This window comes from Mobula hypostoma, chromosome 27 (assembly GCF_963921235.1).
Source record: "Mobula hypostoma chromosome 27, sMobHyp1.1, whole genome shotgun sequence".
NCBI lineage: Eukaryota > Metazoa > Chordata > Chondrichthyes > Myliobatiformes > Myliobatidae > Mobula > Mobula hypostoma.
In genome coordinates, this window is record NC_086123.1 from 19163028 (window position 1) to 19188528 (window position 25501).

The 25501-nt window shown below is 41.5% G+C and overlaps 1 protein-coding gene across 1 annotated transcript in view; it reads right to left on the bottom strand.

Annotated features, from left to right (window-relative positions):
- Positions 1-414: 414 nt before the first annotated feature.
- The window catches only part of mlxip (MLX interacting protein), a 102464-nt gene continuing 77377 nt past the window's right edge, over positions 415-25501 (bottom strand). Inside the window, exons 11-17 of the mRNA XM_063034452.1 lie at positions 22812-23031; positions 20269-20390; positions 15237-15353; positions 7844-7971; positions 4671-4794; positions 3533-3662; positions 415-2747 (exon numbers count right to left, since the gene is read on the bottom strand). Coding sequence (XP_062890522.1) covers positions 2626-2747; positions 3533-3662; positions 4671-4794; positions 7844-7971; positions 15237-15353; positions 20269-20390; positions 22812-23031 — 963 coding nt within the window. The 3' untranslated portion in view covers positions 415-2625. The remainder of the gene's footprint in view (positions 2748-3532; positions 3663-4670; positions 4795-7843; positions 7972-15236; positions 15354-20268; positions 20391-22811; positions 23032-25501) is intronic.

Here is a 25501-nt window from a genome sequence, read left to right on the forward strand (position 1 = left end):
GGTGGACTAAAACAGCACCAGGATGAAAGACTCCAACTGCATTGAGAGTCTGAAAAAAAGTTAATCTAGGAGCTCACCCAATTGCGCCACTGTTTTCAGAACAACATTCAGCTAGCTGGAACCTTTGAAATTCCCTCACTACACCACTCCGCCTTTTTCCTCCTTTTAAGATGCTCCTTATAACTTAATTATTTTTGACCAAACAATTCGCATGTATCTTAATACCTCTTTATACAGGCTGATGTTAAATTTTATTTCATGGGTCTCCTGTGAAGTGTTTTGGGATGGGTCAGCCTAGTTAATTCAGGATTTTGGAGCTGTTTTTATTGACGTAGAGTTGATTGTGAAAAGCATTGAGGTGTAGAAATGTATATGATGGTGAAAGTTTCTAACTAAACAAGGAGGAGGAGTTTCTACTGGTCAACAAATAGAAGGCAAAGACAAGGTAATTAACAAAAGAACAACAGGCAACATGAGAGAGAACTTTATAAGGCAACAAATTGCAAAGAACATGATTAGACACCTTTGAAAGAATCATGGAAGCAGATTTAACTACAACTTTTAATAGGAAATTGAATAAATTACTGAACGGGGAAAAGTTGCATGGTTATAGGGAAAGATTAGGGGAACACAAATAATGGATTAGTTCTTTCAGAGAGCCTGCAGAAGCATAAATGGTCTGAAGAGCCTTCTTCTAAGATGCAACAAAGGTCTTCCAGGTTTCAGTAAGTTTAAGGCTATATTCAGTGCTTTTAACTCCCCCATAGGCAATGTCGGGACACTGCTTCACAATAGCAGTTAACTTTGGCACCCACTTTACATGACCATTCCTCGTGTACGAATCTGGGTACAGAGAATGCAAGATCCACGTTGACAACCAACATACAAACCCTTAAAGGAGTGGGAATTGGGCACAATGCCAAAACATCATGTTTATTTTTCCTGCCTTTAACCCATCACCAAAGCACATTGAACATAAATACATCATTGCCTGACTGAATTCATCCAACTCAATGCAGCTAAGTACAAATAGCTTGGCTAACATTGGCCAACACAACTTCAAGACCTTCCAAGGCTTGCAGTGAGAAATGTTTTAAAGCATAAGCCTTTATGAACAATCCAGCATCCAAAGTAAGCATATATAGATTTAATGAAATGATCACGTAAAATAAAAGGTCAAATGGTTTCTATTTTATTTTATAAAATATAAATGAAGCTTTAATACATCATGGTTCTAAATAGAACAATCTGTTGGTAGGTCTGGAACCTTAAAACAATTATGTACACCAATCAAGTTTCAGATTTTGCACAAATTGTTTACAGAATCTACATTGAATATCACTTGATTTTCTGTAGCCCCATATAACCACAACAGAATTAAAGTTTTCCATCACATCATTACAAAACAATTTCATTTTCTGCAGAGATCTGTTTTCTTTAGGCAACAACGTAACTGTTCTAACAAATGTGCTTGCTTATCCTTTCACAAGAGAATCCATGCACTGACCATTATGACACATTACCTATTCAATGTTATTCATGCCAGTCCACTGGTAGAATAGAAACTCAATGCAAAAACATCCATTTTTACACCAACTAAGTATTGTCTTTGGTTTTTAAAAATACAATCTTCATGTTTTACAGAAAGCTTGCTAAGAAAAAATCAAAAGGATAGGACTGAGGCATTGGAGTTCCAAAAAAAAAATTGTTGGAAGTATGCAAAAAATATCACTCTTGAGGTGACTTCCCTTAAATAAATTACACATTAATTTGAAGAGCAATTTACAAAGACCTACATTGACTGATTTTATAATTTGAAGCCTTAATTTACTACAAACAACATTTTATTGCTATTTATAGCATTTGCAGTTTATATGTACCTGAGTTACTTTTTCTTGATCATGAGACCAATGGACAGAAGAGGGATGTTGAATTACCAACAGACAAATCTTCTGTATTTTCTTTAGGAGAACGTATTCCTATGCTCATGTTACTAAAAGGGAAAGTAATATCAACTGCAAGAAAGTGAAGCATTGAAGTTAAAAATTGAACTAAGTATCATAAATCAAAATTTTAGACGCAAACGAAGTAAGGAGAGAATAATAATTAAGCCTATCCTTAAATTTCATTATCAATAATGCTAAAAGTAGCAGGCATACATTATTCACAAAGTACTCAACATTTCTCCTCTCTTCTTCCTAACCCATGAACTATAAGTGACACAGGCTGAAGTTCTGCATTACACCAATACTTTCTGTTAGGTGCAGAAAAAAGACTAAATATTGCTTGTGCTAAAAGAAACTGTAATGTATCAAACAGGAATTCTAGCATGCAGATATCAACACTTATAGGTAATATTGGGTTCACTGATTTTGGAATTTATCTTTAGCGGTTAATTATTATTGTTAAATCAGAAAGCTTAATGAAGAACAAGTGTTTAAGACCCAGTAGTAAACTTTAAGTTGCCCAAATTTCCAGATCACAGCTTTAAAAATCTTTAAAGTGCAAAAGTCACAGAGAGGAAGAGGGGGATGAAAAACATCATGTCGTTCTGCTCGTTCCAGAAGGACCATCTTCAACCATGAGACTTCCACATTTCACAGGGAATGTCACCAGGAGCAGGTGCTATGATTCCCCACTGCTCTTACTGATTTGATTGACAGCTTGAATTGCTTGCTCAGGTATCAGTGATGGATCAGTCAAAATGGATGTGGTGGTACTAAGATGACGAAGTGTGTTCAGAACCACTAAATCAAATAAAAAGGAAACTGCAGTTAGATTTATGATTTATCAAACCTGTAACAATCACTCAACTGCATAACAAAAACATAAATTCAAGTCTTCCTTTGCAAGGAACGAAATAACTACAAGTTTCCCAGACATGAACAATGTAGACAGAAATAAGCGAAGATAAAAGATCAGCCACATTCTTATCACAATGTTTAAATAAAACAACAAATCCACATCTATCTGCATATATACAAAGTATATCAAACAAACTATTCAACAAAAAATTTACTGCTAGTTTTGACTGTATCTTTTCAACTGACAAGTCCAGATTCATAGTATTACTGCAATAATCCTTACTCAATTTCCCTGCATTTTCTGAAAATCTTAAGAGGCCAAAATATTTAATCAAATTATGCCCAGTTTATGGTTGCATCTCTTTGCTGCTGAAGTCTGGACTGTTCCATCATACCTCTGACTAGCATTTTGCATGTATTCTGCCTAACTTATTAATGTGCTTCTATGGCCACATTAATGGTTTCTACAACTAGTCAAATTATATGCCTGGTGAATGGTGCCTCCCTTCACCCACTCCCTCCCCAGGATAATCGTGGAGGGATACTTAGCAAAGATAATACTGTCGAACATCAAGGGCAAATGGCTTATGCTCCCTCATCGGAGATCATTGTTGTCTGCGATTCTAGTGCTGCTCTTACTCCTTATAACTCAGTCCTTCTATTCTCAGACCAGGAAAAAAATCACGGCACAGCTTACGTCAGCTCTTCAACTCTGGCAGCTGACTTACTTGGTCGAAGAACTGGAAGAGAGCAATGCTGATCCACCCAGGAAAGTGTTGACTTGCATAAATCATCTACACTTGTGCTTGTAACCATGGTATTGAAAGAGTCAAACAAAGGCTTAATAATTATGCTGAACTGAATCGTGAGTTAAGGGTCACTGTTTTTAATTTTACAGTCACTAAACAATAGAAAACTCATAACTTCATTCAATTAACTCTTTATTTCTATAATACAATTGCACTAGCTGGAACGTTCTGGCAATCAGCCATATACAGTACTACAAGCAAATCTGTAGTACTTAGCTGACTGCTGACATCAGGGTGGCGGAGACAGAGTAAGATAAGGAGTGGGCCAAAGGGCACATCAAAAACAACATCAGATTGTCTATAACTGGGAATCGTGTACACGAGGCTGAAAGCTGGAAGGAGGAAAGGTACACCCTTCAATGTTCAAACACCTTTAAGGTGTCCTGTAGGGTTGTGAACTCAAATGGAATGCTTCTTTTGAAGAGCTGTTTAACGGCTAGAAATGCAGAAAGACAAAGATGCAAAGTTATTTACATGTTTGGTTCCAAGTCCAGCAAAACCATTGTAAAAAGTTGTAGAAATTCATTTGTCCTGGATGAAACTTGTGCTCAAAAATTCTCATACTTTTATCATTATTTGCCGAATTTTGGATCAAGTTCAAGTTTAATTGTCATTCAACCATACGTGAATACAGCTAAACGAAACAGTGTCACTCTGGGGCCAAAGTACAAATCACAGCATCAACAGTCATACACAGTACAAGCACATATAAAATAGCAAGCACGTTCACTGTATGAGATAGCAGTAAAACACAGCCATACAAAACAAAAATATACTCCAAGCCCCCCAAGTCCATGACTGTTGCAGCAGTCTGCTGTTGAACACAATATAACTTGTCTTCTGTCGAGTGAACACTGGGGGGCAGCAACGACTCCAGCATGGAGGCTACACCACACCACCTCCAGCACTCTGGTGAAGCGCCCATCTCCGCCACCTCCCCCGGCCGGCTGCCAACAGGTGACACTGCAGCCTAAGGCTTGCTTGGCAGCTCAATGGAAACTCTACCCCATGAAACACAAAAAAAAAATCTGTTAACTTGCAGCATTAAAAAGGATACAATCCAGAACTTCCAGTTCTGGTGTGTTCTTGATTTGACATACTCATCGAACATTTCCCGCATGTGATCAGACCGTTGCTGTGTTACTGGAACACCAGTAGCAGGAAGCTGCTGTTGACAGATACTGAAAAACATTACAGATTACTATCAATTATTGGGTTAAGATGATGACCGTAACCAATTTTTATTGTAACACATACACTGTCTAAACTGCTGGATACCCACTTTGGAATGTTTATCAAGCAAATAGATAAGCAGTATAAACCAGGAAAGCCCTACGATGGATCTTTAATCTGTACAGTTGAATAATATTAGCCAAGACATAAATAGGGGTGAAGAGGAAGCCTTAACCTCAATACATAAATCATTAAGATCAATGTGGTTTCCACGCCCTTATCATTATAATATCACCTCTATGGAGTACATTTGAATACCTCAGCTGAACTTCATTTTACTTTGGAGAAATACCAAAGAAGCCAACACATTATAAGATGACAGGACAGAGAACAGACAGGCATCAACACACAGACTATCAGTGAAGTTAGATTATGCAAACTACATGCAACTCTTGTCCAAACCTCTGGACAACAGTTCAAGTTTACCACCGCTTACAATTAAGTTTCTTCACGTGAAGAGAGAATGTGTAGGAGTTTGCTGGACAGAGATGTTGTTTTGCATTTACCACCAGAAAAAGGCCTGTCAGCTCACATGTCCACGTAACCTCGAATACCTATCTATAACTCTTCCTAAATAGCAGACCTTTGCCCACAGCCTTCTATGCTTTGGCGATTCAAGTGCTCGTCTGCACTTAAGTATTGACACCCAATCACGTAGTGCATTCCTTACTCCAACCATCCTCTGCATGAAAAAAATTCCTCAGATCCTCTCAGATCTTGTACACTTTACCCTAAATCTTATGAAAACACAATTAGAAAAGAATCAGAAAAGTTATAACACGAAGGGAAGCTCATGCACAAAGTCTTTGGACAGGAAAGGAAGATTGAAGATGAAGTGGCAATTTATAGAACGTTTTTGTTTTAAGAGAAAGGGAGATAACAGAAGATTTCAAGGAGAAACAATAATAATGGACAGAGATTTGACTACAACATCAGCCAACACGGGGTAGTAAAGGAACACACATAAAAATTGCTGGTGAATGCAGCAGGCTAGGCAGCATCTATAGGAAGAGGTACAGTCGACATTTCCGGCTGAGACCTTCTTCAGGACTAACTGAAAGAAGAGATAGTAAGAGATTTGAAAGTGGGAGGGGGAGGGGGAGACCCGAAATGATAACAGAAGACAGGAGGGGGAGGGATGGAGCTAAGAGCTGGAAAGTTGATTGGCAAAAGGGATATGAAAGGATCATGGGACGGGAGGCCTAAGGAGAAAGAAAGGGGGAGGGGGCAAGCCCAGAGGATGGGCATGGAGTATAGTGAGAGGGACAAAGGGAGAAAAAGGAGAGAGAAAAAAAATATATAATAATAATAAATAAATAACAGATGGGGTATGAAGGGGAGGTGGGGCACTAACAGAAGTTAGAAAAGTCAATGTTCATGCCATCAGGTTGGAGGCTACCCAGACGGAATACAAGGTGTTGTTCCTCCAGCCTGAGTGCGGCTTCATCTTTACAGTACAGGAGGCCATGGATAGACATATCAGAATGGGAATGGGACGTGGAATTAAAATATGTGGCCACTGGGAGATCCTGCTTTCTCTCGTGGACAGAGCGTAGGTGTTCAGCGAAACGGTCTCCCAGTCTGCGTCAGGTCTCGCCAATATATAGAAGGGTGCATCGGGAGCACTGAATGCAGTATATTACCCCAGCCGACTCACAGGTGAAGTGTCGCCTCACCTGGAAGGACTGTCTGTGGCCCTGAATGGTGGTGAGGGAGGAAGTGTAAGGGCATGTGTAGCACTTGTTCCGCTTACAAGGATAAGTGCCAGGAGGGAGATCGGTGGGGAGGGATGGGGGGGGGGGGAAACGAATGGACAAGGGATTCGTGTATGGAGCAATCCCTGCAGAAAGCCGGGGGGGGGGGGGAGAGAAAGATGTACTTAGTGGTGGGATCCAGTTGGAGGTGGCGGAAGTTATGGAGAATAATATGTTGCACCCGTTGGCTGGTGGGGTGGTAGGTGAGAACAAGGGGAACCCAATCCTAGTGGGGTGGCGGGAGGATGGGGTGAGAGCAGATGTGTGTGAAATGGGAGAGATGCGCTTGAGAGCAGAGTTGATGGTGGAAGGAGGACGTCTCCTCATTCGTCCTGGAATGAAAAGCCTCATCCTGACAGCAGATGCGGCGGAGACGGAACCCATCCTCTGGGCTTCCCCCCTCCCTTTTCTTTCTCCCTAGGCCTCCTGTCCCATGATCCTCTCATATCCCTTTTGCCAATCAACTTTCCAGCTCTTGGCTCCATCCCTCCCCCTCCTGTCTTCTCCTATCATTTTGGCTCTCCCCCCTCCCCCTCCCACTTTCAAATCTCTTCTTTCAGTTAGTCCTGACGAAGGGTCTCGGCCCAAACCATCGACTGTAACTCTTCCTTGAGATGCTGCCTGGCCTGCTGCATTCACCAGCAATTTTTATGTGTGTTGCTTGAAATTCCAGCATCTGCAGATTTCCTCGTGCTTGGGTAGTAAAGAAAGGTGGCCTTGAACAGTTTTGTGGGAACTAGGTCAGGATTAGTCCTATCCAAGCACAGCAATTCAGGACTAGGAATGAAAACAGAATGGAAGTTTGGACCTGTGGGCTGGGGTCAGCTCCAGCGTGGTCAGCTGGGTGGTGATAAATGAAAGCCTTGCCCTTGAAATAAACAGGGAAGGGGGTTTACAGTAAAAAGGAGTTGGAAGTAGAGTTGGACGCAAATATTTTTGGTTCTCAAGTTGGCCTGAAAAAGTGAACAGTTTTGGCTGATGAGAGCAGAGCTAGATAGATGTACTAAAATAAGCAGAGCAATAAATCCAAACAAAAGGAATTGCAGGAATACTTTATTCTGTCTAAACTCCATTTAACTTGATGTCTGAAAGCAAGTAGTTGGTGAGATATCTATTACAATATGTCATAATGTAATTATATTCCATAGAGTAGTAATTGAGGTAGTAGTCATTAAAACCATGATGCAGAGTTGCACTAGACGAATAGATTTGTTTAAATGAACAGCCAGCACTGTTTACCTACCTGATTGAAATATTAAGCTCTTCAATTTCTTCCCTGAGACGTTTTGCTTCATCCTGCAACTGTGCCCTCTCCTGTTGCAGCTTTGCTATGTATTCCACTGTTTTCTGTAGTGTGACTGCATTGCTAATCTACAAGAAAGAATACAAATGCTTCCAGTGAAAATACAAGATGAATTAACATAAATTCTGGGGATTTTCTGAGTTTCTTTTTTTTATAACCCATTCTTTTTACTTTCCGTGTTCTCCTATCCAGTTTAGCATCATGCAGGAAATAAGAAAAACGTGCATTAAAAAATATCCTTGCTACCTTTATTCAAATCACTAGAAACTCTTCACAATCAAATGCTAAGATATTCCTGTATGGCACACCCGAGTGCCCAAATACAGAAGCTGTATGCCTTTTGTGTACACACCATGTGCAAGTACACTGTTCGTTCCCGTGTGCAAAACCTACCTGCTGAATCTAACCCAGTGGTCCCCAACCACCGGGCCGCAAAGCATGTGCTACCGGGCCATGAGGAAACAATATGACTTGGCGGTATGAAATGATATGAGTCAGCTGCCCCTCTCCTCATTCCCTGCCACGCCCACTGTTGAACTTGAACGCACACGAGGTCATCACTCGGTATAACCTACAACTACTCGATGAGTGAATAACAAACGTCGCTTGAGAGTTTCTTTGGAAGAGATGGTAGGGGACATAGAAGGCCTAACGATGATGATAATGCAGAGATAGCTGAGGCCGAGACTGCAGAGAAAAAGCTTCCTTCAACAGAAAATACGATGAGTGGTACATAAAATATGGCTTTATTGCGACTGGTGACTTGCACACTCCAAGCCCCATGTGTGCTATGTGGAGACAAGCTGTCTAATGAGGCAATGAAGCCCTCAAAACTGCTTCGGAACCTTGAGTCCAAGCACCCTGCACTTAAAGACAAACCTGTTGAGTTTTTTGAGCGGAAAAAACGTGAACAACCCGGATAGAAGCAAGTGCTGAGAGCCACCATCTCCACAAATGCTGCTGCTCTGAGAGCGTCGTACTTAGTGGCTAGCCGTATTGCTAAGGCAAAGAAGCCTTTCACTGTTGGTGAAGAATCGATTCTGCCTGCTGCCAAGGACATGTGCCGTGAACTGTTGGGAGAAGCTGCAGCTAACAAGATAGCACAGGTTTCTCTTTCAGCTACCACAGTTTCAAGGAGAATCGATGCTGGCATTCTGGATCAAAGTTAAGGTTGAATATCCTGAGATAGCCATGAAAGCACTGAAAACACTGCTTCCATTTCCAACATCATATCTCTGCAAAGCAGGATTTTCTGCAATGAATGCAACGAAAACTAAATTGTGGAATAGACTGGACATAAGGAACCCCCTTCGAGTATCGCTGTCTCCCATCACCCCTCGATGGGACTGTCTTCTTGCAGGGAAACAAGCCCAGGGCTCCCACTAATTCAGCAATATTGGTGTGTTGTGTGATTTTATATGTTCATACGAGGAAAATATGTGCTGTGTGTTTAATACTCCAAACATTACTTAAAATGTTATGATGCTATTGCCTTATAAGTGACTTATAATTGACTTATAAGTCAGTGACTAGTGGGGTACCGCAAGGCTCAGTGCTGGGACCCCAGTTGTTTACAATATATCTAATGACTTGGATGAGGGAATTAAATGCAGCATCTCCGAGTTTGCGGATGACAAGAAGCTGGGCGGCAGTGTTAGCTGTGAGGAGGATGCTAAGAGGATGCAGGGTGACTTGGATAGGTTGGGTGAGTGGGCAAATTCATGGCAGATGCAATTTAATGTGGATAAATGTGAAGTTATCCACTTTGGTGGCAAAAATAGGAAAACAGATTATTATCTGTATGGTGGCCGATTAGGAAAAGAGGAGGTGCAACGAGACCTGGGTGTCATTATACACCAGTCATTGAAAGTGGGCATGCAGGTACAGCAGGCGGTGAAAAAGGCGAATGGTATGCTGGCATTTATAGCGAGAGGATTCGAGTACAGGAGCAGGGAGGTACTACTGCAGCTGTACAAGGCCTTGGTGAGACCACACCTGGAGTATTGTGTGCAGTTTTGGTCCCCTAATCTGAGGAAAGACATCCTTGCCATAGAGGAAGTACAAAGAAGGTTCACCAGATTGATTCCTGGGATGGCAGGACTTTCATATGAAGAAAGACTGGATGAACTGGGCTTGTACTCGATGGAATTTAGAAGATTGAGGGGGGATCTGATTGAAATGTATAAAATCCTAAAGGGATTGGACAGGCTAGATGCAGGAAGATTGTTCCCGATGTTGGGGAGGTCTAGAACGAGGGGTCACAGTTTGAGGATAAGGGGGAAGCCTTTTAGGACCGAGATTAGGAAAAACTTCTTCACACAGAGAGTGGTGAATCTGTGGAATTCTGTGCTACAGGAAACAGTTGAGGCCAGTTCATTGGCTATATTTAAGAGGGAGTTAGATATGGCCCTTGTGGTTACGGGGATCAGGGGGTATGGAGGGAAGGCTGGTGCAGGGTTCTGAGTTGGATGATCAGCCATGATCATAATAAATGGCGGTGCAGGCTCGAAGGGCCGAATGGCCTACTCCTGCACCTATTTTCTATGTTTCTATGTTATCACCATATTCAGGGGAGGATTAACACCACGCGCCCCCCCCCCCACCAAACATCGGCTGGTCCGCAAGAATATTGTCAATATTAAAGCGGTCCACGGTGCAAAAAAGGTTGGGGACCCCTGATCTAACCAACACTGATCGATGTCTTATTAAAGAAAGATTATGAAATTCAACTAAGCCAGGAGAATGACAAGCAACTTGGGCTGAACAAGAAGCATATTGGCAGATCCAGGGAAGGAAGACATCGCATTATTGTACACTGTTCTACCATACACCTTCTCAGATCCCTATGTGTTGCAGACAATGACAGACAAACCAGCTATAAGCACAGCCAGGCAAGTGGGGGAAGTTGTAATTGTAGCTAGTATGCCAATTTTGTTGATGGTAAAGTCACAAGCCAGTCCTGCCCCAGGCTTCAATAATATGAGGGGTGATTAATTCGTGGCCTAAGGTAGAAGGAGTCAATTTTAGAAAACCTAGCACATTTATTTTTCAACATAGTCCCCTCCTACATTTACACACTTAGTCCAGTGGTCGTGGAGCATACGAACTTTGGACCTCCAGAAAGTGTCCACAGATGGGCGATTGATAAGTTCGTAGCCTAAGGTAGAAGGAGATGAATTATACAAGTCTTGTTACATACACTTGCAGTTCAACTCTTTGAGTGATTATGCAGGAAGTTAACAACTCATCTCCTTCTACCCGAGGCCACAAACTTATCAATCACCCCATCCGTGGAGTGTTTCTGGAGGTCCAAGATCCGTATGCTCCACGACCACTGGACTAAGTGTGTAATGTTGGAGGGGACTATGTTGAAAAATAAATGTGCTAGGTTTTCTAAAATTGACTCCTTCTACCTTAGGCCACAAACTTATCAATCACCCCTCGTACTCTTCAGGTTAGTGAGAATGAACACTGACACACCTGGCGATTTGTCTGGCTTGCCGAAGTTCTGTAGGTGTTGCCAAGTAGCATGGGATGTCCTGGTGTAACTACTACCTAGCTCTTCACACAGACCCTGGCACTCATCCCTAAAGACAGGAATGTGGGACCCAGATCAGAGTTAACATTTGCAGATCCGACCACAGTGTTTGCACAGCAACCCATCAAACTCCCACTCTGTAGGAAGGAAGCGATTACACTCGAGAAGGATCCAGAAAGTATTCACAAGGATGTTGCAGGGAGTGGAGGGCCTGAATAGGCTGAGACTGTTTTCCCTGGAGCAAAGGAAGATGAGGGCCGTCTTCAGAGAGGTTACAGAGCCATGACAGGCACAGATAAGGTAATGGTCACTGTTTTCTTCCCATGGTAGGGGAGTCAGTAAGTAAAGGACATTGGTTTAAGGTTAGAGGAGACCTGAGGAGCCAAGTATTTCCACCTGGAAGCTGGTGAGTACTATGGGACAAAATGCCAAAGGAGGTAATGGAAGCGGTTACAATTACAACTTTTAAAAGATGTTTGGGCAAATTCATGGATAGTAAAGTTTTAAAGAGATAGCAGTGAATGAGACTAGCCCAGGAAGACACTTTGGTCAGCATGGATGAATTGGGCAGAAGCACATGTTTCCGTGCTGATATAATGGTGACTAATGACTGATAGGGGACACCCCTGTTTCTGATAGGGAACAGCCCCATCTCTCAGTCGCTAAAGATGGTTACAACAGGGGTTTGAAGGTACACCAGTATGACTGCAATATATCCTCCAGTGGAGTCGAAGGCAGTTGATCCTCGTCACATGCAAGCGACATAAATCTGGTGCTCTCTCTGCATGACAGCATTGAATTGCAATAGCAAGTAAAGACAACAGGACTGCAGAGGCAATCAGTCAACAAGTGCATCATCTATTAGCCGTTTATTTTTATTTGTTTAGTGACACAGCACGGTAACAAGCCCTTTCGGCCCATCGAGCCCGTGCTGCCCAATCACATCCATGTGACCAATTAACCTATCAACCAGTAGGTCTTTCGGATGTGGGAGGAACCGGAGCACTCGGAGGAAACCCGTGCCGTCAGGGGAGAATATACAAACTCCTTACAGATACCGGCAGGCATTAAGCCTGGGTCACTGGTGCTGTATAGCATTATGCTAATCACTACCAGCCGTGCTGATCTGGCTTGGTTTTAACTTTCGTGCATTCTATGGAAGGGGCATATCGAGATTATCAGTGGCAGAGGAATGGCAGCACTTGAACAGCGCCAGCATAACAATTTAGGTTCGTAATTTTTCTTCAGCGTTTAAAGGGGGTGGCCCAGTTGGGAAGTCAAAACTTGATATAAATATTTGGAACAGAAGGTAGCAATGAAGCCCCTTTATATCCCACATGACACATGATCACTAAAAACAAAAATTGCGAGCCGATCCAAAACAGTGAACGAACAAAGGGAAAATGGCACACTGTATTTCCAAACGAGAATGTAACTTCTGCACAATGCTAACTTCCAAGACATTTAGGAAGGTATTGTCGGGGTTTGGGGGGGCGGGGGGTGTAGTTGTACAATGACAGAACAGCAAACAATAATAGGCAATAGCATTGGCGGGAAATAGTGAGACTTCCACTTAATCAGTTGGAATTTTCTCGGAATAGCAGGGCCTGATGATAACTTGCAAATAAATATCCAAGTACACTAGTGCAACAGGATTCGTCAATGAACCCAGAGATCAACTTGGACTGACAGGCCCTTTCCTTCCATCTAACACAAGGCACTGCCCCTTGCTAATCCATACCATCACGACGGCCATGTTATGTAGCATGCAGGCAGCTATGCATTAGTACTGCAGGGTCCTGCAGGTGAATTGGACAACAGAATTATGGTGGCACTCAGCAGTAAGTTCCTTGTTACCCCGTAGCAATGATTGTAATTGTGCCCTCCAGTATGAGGAACAAATAGAAATGCAGAAAAAATGCAGGATAAAGGGGACTGCACTTCTCGAGTCCAAGTCCAACTGAGGGAGTTAGCTCCACAAAGTTTGCCATGTGTGATTTCTTCTTAGTTGACTGTGAATGACAGTCCACCATCCATACTTAGGGCTGTTCATAAAGGGATCCAGATTCATAAAGAATTGTAAGGCAACACATCAGAAGGCCACATTTTGCTGACAACGCCTGGGAACTGTACCTCCCTCAATCACAGGACTCTGCGGAGCCCAGCATATCTGTAGATGTGAACCTCCCACTATTTCAGGACATTTACAGAGGCAGGTGCATAAAAAGGGCCCAAAAGATCACTGGGGACCGAATCACCCCAACCACAAACTGTTCCAGCTGCTACCATCCGGGAATGGTATTACATTAAAACCAGGACCAACAGGCACTGGGACAGTTTCTTCCACCGGGCCATCTCAGACTGATTAATTCACACTGATACAATTGAATTTCTATGCCATATTGACTGTCCTGTTGTACATGCTATTTATTACAAATTACCATAAATCGCACATTACACATTTAGACAGAGATGTAACGTAAAGATTTTCACTCCTCGTGTACGTGAAGGATGTAAGAAATAAAGTCAGTTCAATTCACTTCACCCCCCAGAGGCTCTTAACTGGAGAAGACCTTTGGAGGCATTGTTAACCGGAGATGGGATATGGTGGTGGGGGTTGAGTGGAAGTTGGTAGGCCACTCTTCAAATTGGACATTTCTGTCAGTTCCTCTGATAAGTATTTCTTGCCTTTCAACCCTCTCTCCCTAATTGTGATGTGCTGGAGGCTCCATCATAATTATCAAATGAAAGTGATATTGAATCCAGTTCTTATCTCCAGGTAACTGATAATTCCTATAAATAATACAAGTGTAATCTGCCGTGAGTGTTACATAGCTGTAGTTCAATTCTGCCCGACAACCAAGTCATAATTGATGTTATCTATGTGCATTCAACATTCTTGCATGGGATCATCCTGCACGTATACGAAAAAAGATTAAAAACACATAATGCATTGCGTGATTCACTTTATGTTTGAAGTCATAGACCCAATTAACCAAATCTGAGCTAGACAAAATCCGCCATTTTGATTATTCAACACAGATTTTACCTCAGTCATACATTTCTTAATAACTATCCAGTTACATTTTCATAACTGGGTATGTGTTGCCTCTGGGCCAAATTTGACCAGTATAGTTCTTACGATTGCACAGATTTAAATCAAACTCTCAAACTATATGGCTTAGAAAGGACGCTTCCCAATTACAAAAGACCCATAAATCCATGCAGTTTCTCAAAATGCACTTGTTAAAAGAAACATAAAGAACCTCCACTTTTAATAATCCCAGGTAAACCAAAAAAAAGAGATGTTAACCAATTCAACGAGACCAGGGAGAGAAAAGCAGTCAGTAGGATCTGTCTCTTCACCACACTGTTTAGTTTGAGTCCCCCATTCTGGATTCCCAGCAAAAGAATTGGAATTGTTAACAAAGACAGAAAGCAGAGTTCAGTGCTTGTGATTCTTACATGTGGATTCAATTGTTGAGCCCTTTGTTTCTTGTTCCAAGGTACAGAGAACTGCCATAACCCCAAAAGGGGATCAACCTACTACATTTTGCTGTTCCAGTGCCGTCAAAATAGATCCAGACATAATAAGTAATAAACTTTTTGATAGACACAAACTGCCTTTTAAGCCATTACTTCTCATCCACTGAGCCAAAAGAGATCTGAATACTAACAGTTTTCAACTCTCACAAGAAGCTCTCTGATTCGCTGAGCACTGCTGGGTGTTCGCTTTTGTCTATCCCCTGAAAAACACTTGAAGAAAGAGGTGAAATAAATAGCCAACCAACTTACCGGCTTTATGTTGGACTGACATTTTAAAGTGGTCACAAGGTTATGAAGAGTATCAAAACCCATTTTGATGTTAAATCGTCTTTTCTGTTCTGCAGATATATGGGTCATTCTTCGACTCTAATGTAAAAATAAAGCATTATTTTATTACAACTATATTAACTAATGTTCATTAGACTAAAACAATACTAATATTGGTGAAAACAAAGGGAAAACTTGTTTTCTTCAAAGCATACTTGCAACTTGACAAGGCTTCTTTATAGCACCTCCCACACCCAAAACGTGCATATATACAGTTCTGATCAGCACATGAGGAGAATGTGGAAACAACAGGAAGAGTGTGGAAGAGATTCTGGGACATTGCCTGGGATGGAGGCCTGTAGTTATAAAGCTGTTAATTTTCACTACAAGGTAGGAAGCTAAGGGGTGACCATATAGAGATTTATAAAATTATGATGGAGAGAAATCCAGTTGATAATCAGAATCCAGGGCAGGTCAGTCAAGGTATAGAGCAGGGGTTCCCAACCTGGGATCCACCCACCCTCAGTTAATGGTTAACATGGAGAGGAGAGCGAGTCTGTAAATCTGGTGAGAGTGAAGGATATTTGGAAAGAAGAGGGTGGGGCAGGGGGTTGTTGGACAGATGGCAGAGGAGTGACAGGGCAGAGCGTGGCATACAGCACTGAGACGCCAGGCAAGATTAGTTGATTCCAAACAACTGGTTTATTGATTACGAACACAAGAAAATCTGCAGATGCTGGAAATCCAAGCAACACACACAAAATACTGGAGGAACTCAGCAGGTCAGGCAGCATCTATGGGAAAATAAACAATCGACAGTTCTGGCCGAGACCTTTATTATTGATCATTAGACTGTCTTGTTGGTGCTTCCCACTCCCTACCCTCCCCTTCCCCTTTGCTCAAACATGATTCCCCTCCCTCTGCCCCTTCCCATTCTCAGTCCACAACACAGACCCATATCAGAATCAGGTTTATCATCACTCACACGTCATGATTTTTGGGGTTTTTTTGCTGCAGCAGTACAATGCAATACATAAAATTACTATAGTACTGTGCAAAAGTCTTAGAACCCTAGCTATATATATGTGCATAAGCCCTTTTGTGCAGTACAGTATATCCACCTCCTGACATTCAATCATCTGGTAAAGCTGATGTAAAGTGCAAACTTATCATGGGTATCTAAAGTTTTCCAAAAGGCAGGATATATAAGGGAACAATAAGTGGATCTTGGCCATGACCTATACTTTTCCTCATTGGTTCATTTTACTCCAGATATTCAACTCTCTCACAAATTATTGTTTTAATTGTTTACTTTTTGCACTTACATTAAAACCAAGCCACTGAGTTTCTCAATACAACTTTCCACCTTTCCACCCGAACACCAAAGCAATTAGACAAAGATCACCAGTGGAATGCCAATTAGATCAGTATTTCAAGAAAGAGTTAAACAGAATGTAATTAGTTGGAAAATTATTGAAAAGCGTCTCGAAAACTGCATGAACGTAGATGGAGCAGCACACTTAATAACTGCTTTGCCATGGAGTCAATAGGAATAGGAAGGGGTCAATAACTCTACTGGATGTTTTTTTGTAGACCACCCAATAATAACAGGGACATCAAGGAGCAGATAGGGAGACAGATTCTGGAAGGGAGAATTAATAACAGGGTTGTTGTGGTGGGAGATTTTAATTTCCCAAATATTGATTGGCATTTCCCTAGAGTGAGGGGCTTAGATGGGATGGAGTTTGTTAGGTGTGTTCAGGAAGGTTTCCTGACATAATATGTAGATAAACCTTCAACAGGAGAGGCTTACTTGATTTGGTATTCGGAAATGAACCAGGTCAGGTGTCAGGTCTCTCAGTGAGAGAGCATCTTGGAGATAGTGAACACAATTCTATCTCCTTTGCCATAGCATTGGAGAGGGACAGGAATAGACAAGTTAGAGAAATGTTTAATTGGAGTAAGGGAAATATGAGGCTATCAGGCAGGAACTTGGAAGCATAAATTGGAAACAGATGTTCTCAGGGAACTGTACGAAAGAAATGTGGCAAATGTTCAGGGGATATTTGCCTGGGGTTCTGCGTAGATACGTTCCAATGAGACAGGGAAAGGATGGTAGGGTACAGGAACCATGGTGCACAAAGGCTGTTGTAAATCTAGTCAAGAAGAAAAGAAGAGCTTATGAAAGGTTCAAAAAACTAGGTAATGATAGAGATCTAGAAGATTATATGGTTAGCAGGAAGGAGCTTAAGAATGAAATTAGGAGAGCCAGAAGGGGCCATGGCAGACAGGATTAAGGAAAACCCCAAGGCATTCTACAAGTATGTGAAGAGCAAGAGGATATGACGTGAGAGAATAGGACCAATCAAGTGTGACAGTGGAAAAGTGTGTATGGAACAAGAGGAGATGGCAGAGGTACTTAATGAATATTTTGCTTCAGTATACACTATGGAAAAAGATCTTGGAGATTGTAGGGATGACTTGCAGCAGACTGAAAAGCTTGAGCATGTAGATATTAAGGAAGAGGATGTGCTGGAGCTTTTGGAAAGCATCAAGTTGGATGTCACGTGGACCGGATGGGCTGTACCCCAGGCTACTGTGGGAAACGAGGGAGGAGATTGCTGAGCCTCTGGTGGTGATCTTTGCATCATCAATGAGGACGGGAGAGGTTCCGGGGATTGGAGGGTTGCAGATGTTGTTCCCTTATTCAAGAAGGGGAGTAGAGGTAGCCCAGGAAATTATAGACCAGCGAGTCTTATTTCAGTGGCTGGTAAGTTGATGGAGAAGATCCTGAGAGGCAGGATTTATGAACGTTTGAAGAGGCATAATATGATTAGGAATAGTCAGCATGGCTTTGTCAAAGGCAGGTCGTGTCTTACGAGCCTGACTGAATTTTTTGAGAATGTGACTAAACACATTGATGAAGGTAGAGCAGTAGATGTAGTGTATATGGATTTTAGAAAGGCATTTGATAAGGTACCCCATGCAAGGCTTATTGAGAACGTAAGGAGGCATAGGATCCAAGGGGACATTGCTTTGTGGATCCAGAACTGGCTTGCCCACAGAGGCAAAAAGTGGTTGTAGACAGGTCATATTCTGCATGGAGGTCGGTGACCAGTAGTGTGCCTCAGGGATCTGTTCTGGGACCCTTACTCTTCGTGATTTTTATAAATGACCTGGATGAGGAAGTGCAGGGATGGGTTAGTAAATCTGCTGATGACATAAAGGTTGGGCGTGTTGTGGATAGTGTGGAGAGCTGTCAGAGGTTACAGTGGGATATCGATAGGATGCAAAATTGGGCTGAGATGTGGTAGATGGAATTCAACCCAGGTAAGTGTGAGATGGTTCATTTTGGTAAGTCAAATATGATGGCAGAATATAGCACTAATGGCAAGACTCTTGGCAGTGTGGAGATTCAGAGGGATCTGGGGTCCAAGTCCATAGGACACTCAAAGCTGCTGTGCAGGTTGGCTCTGGTTAAGATGACATATGGTACATTGGCCTTCATCAACCGTGGGATTGAGCTTAAGAGCCGAGAGGTAATGTTGCAGCTATACAGGACCCTGGTTAGACCTCACTTAGAGTACTGTGCTCAGTTCTGGTCGCCTCACTACAGGAAGGACGTGGAAACCATAGAAAGGGTGCAGAGGAGATTTACAAGGATGTTGCCTGGATTGGGGAGCATGCCTTATGAGAATAGGTTGAGTGAACTCAGCCTTTTCTCCTTGGAGCAACCTGACAGAGGTGTACAAGATAATGAGAGGCGACCTGATAGATGTGTTCAAGATAATGACAGGCATTGATTGTGTGGATAGTCAGAGGCTTTTTCCCCAAGTCTGAAATGGCTAGCACAATAGGGCACAGTTTTAAGGTGCTTGGAAGTAGATACAGAGGAGATGTCAAGAGCAAGGATTTTTTTTAAAACGCAGAGAGTGGTGTGTGCGTGGAATGGGCTGCCAGAGGCAATGGTGGAGGCGGAAATGATAGGGTCTTTTAGAAGACTCCTGGATGGATACATGGATTTTAGTAAAATAGAGGGCTATGGGTAAGCCTAGGTAGTACTAAGGTAAGGACATGTTCGGCACAGCTTTGTGGGCCGAAAGGCCTGTATTGTGGAGTAGGTTTTCTATGTTTCTGTGGGTTGAATACTTTCCAGAAACATAACAAGTATTGCACATTAGTGACACTACATTAAAAAGGCACCATCAGGTTATCAAAAGATTGGGCCATCAGTCCAGTTAACCAGCTAAGATAGTAACTAAATCATGGCAGTCTGCCTGATAATGATGAAGGAGAACTTCCTTCTTGGGTTCAAGCCTGTGGCAAATTAAATACAAAAGAATTCCTTTAATTCAGGATTCAGTTCCTTTCTAGATAGAGTTCGATATTTAGAGTCAGTGATATGCACCAAGCAATACCTTTAGTATTTTGTGTGTTAACTACTTTCATTTAGGAATGTTTTCTGATTTACATACTTCTCTGCTGTAACCGCCCACTGGAATCTACACTGTGAAAGCAATAACCAGGGCCAGACAAAGTAGAAGCCGAAAGCACATTCATCTTGGGTATGTTATTCTCTAATTCTCAATGTCTCTGGTCTGTGCAGAAAGGAGCAAGAGAAATCTAAATAAAGATCAGAAAATTACCTTATTTTCTTTATAGTGCACCAATACACAGAAATTCTTATAAGCCAGTTTAAACTTCATAGTTAGTTTTAATTATCGCCTGCTGATTACTTCCTGAACACAAATGGTCCTAAAACAGACCTGCAGCAGCAAAAAGACAGGAAGCTGAAGCTGCCTGAACTCAGACATCGACAAATTAACAGTTTCTGATTCCCAGTAAACTAGACACAGCAGCACCTGGAGTTTTGCAGACTGATCTCGAGCCACTGACCCAAAATCAGGCAAGTACATGTAAATTGAGGAAGGAAGACTTAAAAGCACAGACTTGAAATAAACAGAACTACTCGAAAAAAATGACAAAAATATTTGGAAAATCTATTTTTTTTTACCTTAAACACTACAACTGGCTGCTCTGGTTTAGATATTGCAGAATTGTTTATGGGAGACTGTGGGCTGGGAATTCTCTCTGATGATGCTGGTGACCCTTGACCTGAATTCTGTCGCTCCCGATCTGATTAAAGAATTAAAACTATATGTGAATATTATTCTAACACACTGTTGCAACAAAAATAATGGTAACATCTAACAACAGTACAATTTTTATTAATACATTAAAATAATCAACACTGATAGCTACCTGGCACATAGATTTAATTGATGTCAAAGCTGGGGATAAATAATTTAGGGTAATGGTAACTTACTGAAGTTGCACCACAATAGCTAACTTGTGCTGTCTGTGTCTGTGAAGCTTTACAAACTGAGACTATCACCAGAAATATGCACCATATCAGTGAAACATGGGCATCCAAGCCTAAGTGACAGATTTGGAGGGTCAAACTGGTCTGTAAACTTCATTGCCTGATTCAATGACAATCTACAGCAATAGGCCCATTATGCTGGGGAACAACCACTCACATCTTGTGGCAAGTCAGAACTGGCATAGGCTTTTTTTTTTAAGTATTCATTTTAATGCGCTTTGTAGGACACTGACTTAAGGAATCAAACCATAGTAGAAATTTACATTTTTAGTTAACTGTTTTGTGTTTGCAAATCATTATTAAAAGATAGACTAAATTTTAATACTTTCAAATAGCTGTCTGCACTGAGCCCAGAGCTCTAGGCAGTGGCAACATGATTCAGTCTGATCAGAATGGCCAACTATAATGAACAAGAAAGTGCAGGAAACACAACAGAATCAATGAAAGACTGCATGCAGGATAGGCAAACGATGTGCAGAAGAAAACAAAAACTGTGTAAATGCAAAAGAAAAACAAATAAATAGTAATAATAATAATAATTAATAAATAAGCAATTAATATTGAGAACATGAGATGAAGAATCCTTGAAGGTGAGTCCATAGATTGGAGGACCAGTTCAGCAATGGGGCAAGTGAAGTGAGTTAAGTTATCCACACTGGTTCAAGAGCCAGATGGCTGAGGGGTAGTAACTGTTCCTGAACCTAGAGCTATGGGTCCTAAGGCTCCCGTACCTTCTGATGGCAGCAGTGAGAACAGTACCTAACTTCAGCGGTGGGGGGAGGGCCCTTGATGACAGATGCGGCTTTCCTGCAACAGCACTCCATATAGATATGCTCAATCGGGGGGGGGGGGGGGCTTAATACGTGGTGGACTGGGCCACATCCACTACTTTTTGCAGAATTTTCTGTTTAAGGGCATTGGTGTTTCCATACCAGGCCGTGATGCAACCAGTCAATATACTCTCCATCACACATCTATTGAAGTCTGTCAAAGTTTTAGCTATCATGCCAAATCTTTGCAAACCTCTATGGAAGTAGAAACACTGCTGTGCTTTCTTCATAATTGCACTTATTTGCTGGGCCCAGGACAGATCCTCTGAAATGATAACACCAAGGAATTTAACGTTGCTGACTCTCTCCACCTCTGATCCCCCAAGAGAACTGGTTGATGGGCCTCCGATTTCCTCCTCTTGAAATCAATAATCAGCTCCTTGGTCTTGATGACATTGAGTGAGAAGCTGTTGTTGTGGAACACTCAGCCAGATTTTCAATCTCCATCCTTTGTTACCAGCTTTGGTTCAGCCAACGACAGTGGTGTCATCAGCAAACTTAAATATGGCATTGGAGCTGTGCTTAGCCTCACAGTCAGAAGTATAAAGTGAAAAGAGAAGGGAGCTAAGCACACAGCCTCGTGGAACCCCTGTGCTGATGGAAATTGTGGAGGAGATGTTGTTGCCAATTCAAACTGACTGGGGTCTGCAAGTGAGGAAATCAAGGACCCAATTGCACAAGGAGGGTAAGGTCTTGAAGCTTATTGATTAGCTTTGAGGGGATGATTACTCTGGATAATTGATGTGGTCAATGCATCAGAAGGGTGTTCATGATCACCGGTTAGTAAAGAAAGCACGTGAATATAGGAATGTAAAGAAGAGCGTGCAGAGAATTAGGAAAAAATTAGGAGAATTAGGAACAGTTACTACTCCTAAACTCTTGTACAAAGGGAATAATTTCACTGAACTTCACCTGTGACATCATTGATATGTTCCCACAGTCTATGGACTCACTGTCAAGAACTCTTCATGTCATGTTCTTGATACTTATTTATATTATTGTTTTTCTTTTGGAATTTGCACAGTTTGTTGTCTTCTGCACTCTGGTTGAATGGCCTAGATGGATGGTCTTTCATTAATTCGGTTATAGATTTGTTGAGTTTGCCCATTAGAAATGAATCTCAGGGTTGTATACGGTGACATATATGTACTTCGATAATAAAATTTACTCTGAACTTTGAAAATACAGAGAATGTAAAACTGTACACAAATAAATATGTAACTATGTTCAATGCATTGATAAATAATGAATTTCTTAAATTCCCTCTGGCTCCCTTACTTTCCCTTTAAACTACATCACTGCAAAAACTGCAACATTCAAAACCAAAATCAGGTAGTTGCTTACTTGTAGGCGTGGGGGAAGGCGCCTGTCTGTTTGAGGCCGGAGCTGTAATTTGTTCCGTTTTGGGCTGTAATCGAACTGTACTCGGGACCACACTTGCAGCAAACAAATGGGGCATGGCTGATTTCCCGTGCTGTGAAGTCTGCCGGGATGTGCTCATCATTCCCGGTTGTTGTGCAGGGCCAACTAAAATACTGTGATGGAAATCCGTTACACCCGAGGCCTATAAGAAGACAACACATTAAAAGATGCTGAAATATATATAAAACTCAATAATATCCCCTTAAAAAATAGGTAAGTTGAAATAGACCAAGTTAAAGTAATGTTTTCTACAGATTTCTGATTGTTAGAGACACCGTAACAATTAAAATGCTGTTGCATTGGTTTATAAATATTCATATAATAACTATGCAACACTACCTAATTAATAATGCACGTGGAATCAATGATTATTTTCCATTCGTAATCCTACATTTTTGATGTACAAAACAGATGTACAGAAAACTTCAGTAATCTGTTATCTATGTTATTTCTCTCCATGCTGTTTCCTTTAGCAGTTTGTCTGGTTTTTACGAGGCCGAGTTGCTAGCTCGATGTTTCATCCAGCACGGGTGGCAAGTGTACAAGGAGCTGGCTGGATTCGAACCCAGGACCACCCATCTCAAAGTCTGGAGCTGATGTCACTACACCACCAGCCTATCTGTTATCTTCCTACTTGAAAATTCTGACCATTTGGCACCTAGTTCATCAAATGCTGACTTCTTGTACTCCTACATGCTTGGCTCCTGGTTTCTGGGCCTCCACTGACCACAGCTCTAGTTTCCATGCTCTCTTTAAACTTATCTGGTCTTAGACTTAGTGCTCCATCAAAACTTATGTGGTTCTGTAACTTGCACTCACTTAAAACTTACCAGGGCCATTGGTTTTTTGAGATTTTCTTTAGCTGCAATGTGTGTTCTTTGCTTAAAAGGACCGTAGTAATTTGAACAGTATAATTCAATTGATTAAGATTAAATAAAAAGCGTAAAATATTCAAGCAACACACATCAAAGTTGCTGGTGAACGCAGCAGGCCAGGCAGCATCTCTAGGAAGAGATACAGTCGACGTTTCAGGCCGAGACCCTTCGTCGGGACTAACCTGACGAAGGGTCTCAGCCTGAAACGTTGACTGTACCTCTTCCTAGAGATGCTGCCTGGCCTGCTGCGTTCACCAGCAACTTTGATGTGTGTTGCCTGAATTTCCAGCATTGCAGAATTCCTCGTGTTTGCGTAAAATATTCAAGATGGGATATGGGATGTAATTGAAAATAGAGGCAATGGGGACTGGCATTCAAATACACATTAAAATAAACACACGATATATTGAAATTTAGCACTATTATTCTACGAATAGGTAATGTCCGTCAGAGCACTGTGGTTTGCAAGCTCACAACTCATGTACTAAGCAGGATTGTTATTTCTCTTTTATTATAATTTATTTTGAATAATTTATATGAGATGTTGCGTTCAGTGACATGGGCAGAATGGAACTCCAGCTTAGAAGACAAGATTAAGCAGCAGAGAACTAAGAAATATTGCTGGCCTTTAAACCACGGGTTCCAACCTGGAGTCCACAAACTCTTTACTTAATGGTATTGGTCCATAGCATACAAAAGGCTTGGACCCCCTGCTTTAAACTATTCTGCTAACCAAATTACTACAGAGATGGTACTGTAACCTCTATGTCTTTTATGACAATTCTTGAGGGGTCAATGTCCTCAAATGCTGGGAATATATCAAAAAGACGAACTCTTTCCTCTAAGCTAAGTGTTAAATCTGCACCTGCAGGTTTTCTTTTTCTCTCAAGTCTATTTTTGATTCAGTAGAAACTGAAAGTTGCAAATTCCCCCGCCTACTGAACATTACCAAAGGGTCAGTCTTTAGGGTATTTTAGATTTGGATTTCAGGGAACACATGACAGTTCTAACCTCCTCATCATGTTTTGGGAAATCTACCCTACAAATTATTCTAAATCTTCCCTTTTCAAAGATGTTGAAACCACATGTTTCACAAAAGCATTTGATTGACATACGTCCACAGCTGCAATAATTTCACCTATGTGGTTAAATTGTGGTAAACAAGGTTCTTTTCAAATTAACCATATTTGAGGAAACTGAGAAAAATTACTTTTCTCTGGTACAGATTGGAGCAGAATGGAAAAAAGTATTACATCTTTAAAATATATTGGTGAGTACCACAAGCCTTTAAAAAAAATACATAGAACACCAGCAACTCTCAATACAGATTTTAAATATTTCCTTGTAAGAACTTTCATGGAAGATGGCACAACTAATTTCCCAATATTTTAGGGAACCGGAACTGTATTGAGAAGGAGAAATTAAGAGAGATTAATATGAGTTTAAATGAAATCAAGGTGAAGAAATTAACGGGACTGAAAGCCACTAATAGAGAAAGTAGCTTATTCTTTGGTTGTCATCTTCCAAAATTCTAAAGGCCATGGAACAGTTCCTGCAATTTGGAGTGTGGCAAATCGAACCCTATCATTTAAAATTGAGACAGAGAGAAAAGAGGGAACTACAACCTAGTAGTTCTAGAGTGTGACAGATGACAACTAGTGAGGTGCCTCTAGGACTAGTGCTTTGTAGCTACAGAGCCTTGAAAAAGTATTCAGCCCCCACAACTATTTTCACATT